We start from the raw sequence: 1,095 nt of genomic DNA on the forward strand, positions 1-1,095 counted from the left end.
TAAGACTCTGTCTCAAAAAAACAAACAAACCAGGTTTCAATAAATCCTGCTTCCTTTCCCTTCCTTTGTGATCTGGTGGTGGATTTCTCCTTGAACCCTCACTCCAGCTGTCTCTCTTTCCTCTCACTCCTCCCCCTCCTTATAACTGACCCTTTACCTCAAGGGTTAGTGGATCCTTGGATCTGCTCTGTCTGCTCCCTGGAGCGTGGATTCCTTTAATGTGAGGATGAGGGGCCTCCCACTTGCCTCTGAGTCCTGGCTCCCTAAGGGGGGCTTTCTGCTGCCTGGGAACTGCTAGGACTTAGAGAGCCTAGGGGAATACTGACTCCGAGGTGCCTTCTTTCTTGTGCTTTGTGTAGGAAAAGGCCATTGCGCTTACCTCCTGCTTTGTAAGCCTCTTCCTGCCAGCGGGCTGGATCCTGTCACACCTGGAGGACTACAAGAGGCCGGAGTGAAGGGGGCCATTCTGCTCCTCACACTGTGACCTGACCAGCCCCACCGGCCTATCCTGGTCATGTTACTGCATTTCTGGCCGGCCTCCCCTGGATCATGTCGTTCAATTCCAGTCACCTCTTCTGCAATCATGACCTCTTGATGTCTCCATGGTGACCTCCTGGGGGGTCATTGACCCTGCTTGGTGGGATCCCCCTTGTAACAATAAAATCTATTTAAACTTTACTTCAGAAATTCATTGTGCCTTCCCTCCTCCCTGGGCTCATGCCTCCACTGGCACTGGGTGGGGGTGTGGAGAAGAGTGCCCGGCTGACTGCCCTGTGGTGGGTTGTGTGTGCCTGCCTCAGCTGGTCTCCTTGTGTGCTTCCGTGCCTTTAAATGGTGCCTGGCTTCCTGAGAAGACAAAGCCTTTTGTCATTGGGCAGTTTTGCTGGCTCATCGCCTCCAGCTCTCTTGTTTGTGCAAAGCCCAGTGGGGGCATGTGTGTGTCTGTGTGTGTGTGTGTCTGTCCCACTGGGGCTGGATCTTCAGCTAGAAGCCTTTCCTCTAACGGGCCAACCTTCTCTAGTCTTCCTTTTTGGTGGACTTCATTTCTTAGGTGCTGGTGCCCTTCCTAACTGGGGGTAGGGACTTTGCAGAATC

The 1,095-nt window shown here is 53.1% G+C and overlaps 1 protein-coding gene and 1 long non-coding RNA gene across 2 annotated transcripts in view; one reads left to right on the top strand and one right to left on the bottom strand.

Moving 5' to 3' along the window:
- LOC105549087 (cytochrome c oxidase subunit 8A, mitochondrial) overlaps nt 1-678 on the top strand; it is a 3,011-nt gene extending 2,333 nt beyond the window's left edge. The window contains exon 2 of the mRNA XM_011993456.1: nt 360-678. Within this exon, the coding sequence (XP_011848846.1) occupies nt 360-455 (96 nt within the window). The 3' untranslated portion in view covers nt 456-678. The remainder of the gene's footprint in view (nt 1-359) is intronic.
- The window catches only part of LOC105549086, a 6,401-nt gene continuing 5,490 nt past the window's right edge, over nt 185-1,095 (bottom strand). The window contains exon 3 of the long non-coding RNA XR_001007505.1: nt 185-397. This is a non-coding gene — a long non-coding RNA (uncharacterized LOC105549086). The remainder of the gene's footprint in view (nt 398-1,095) is intronic.

This window comes from Mandrillus leucophaeus, unplaced genomic scaffold (genome assembly GCF_000951045.1).
Source record: "Mandrillus leucophaeus isolate KB7577 unplaced genomic scaffold, Mleu.le_1.0 Scaffold43, whole genome shotgun sequence".
In the NCBI taxonomy this organism is placed as follows: Eukaryota; Metazoa; Chordata; class Mammalia; order Primates; family Cercopithecidae; genus Mandrillus; species Mandrillus leucophaeus.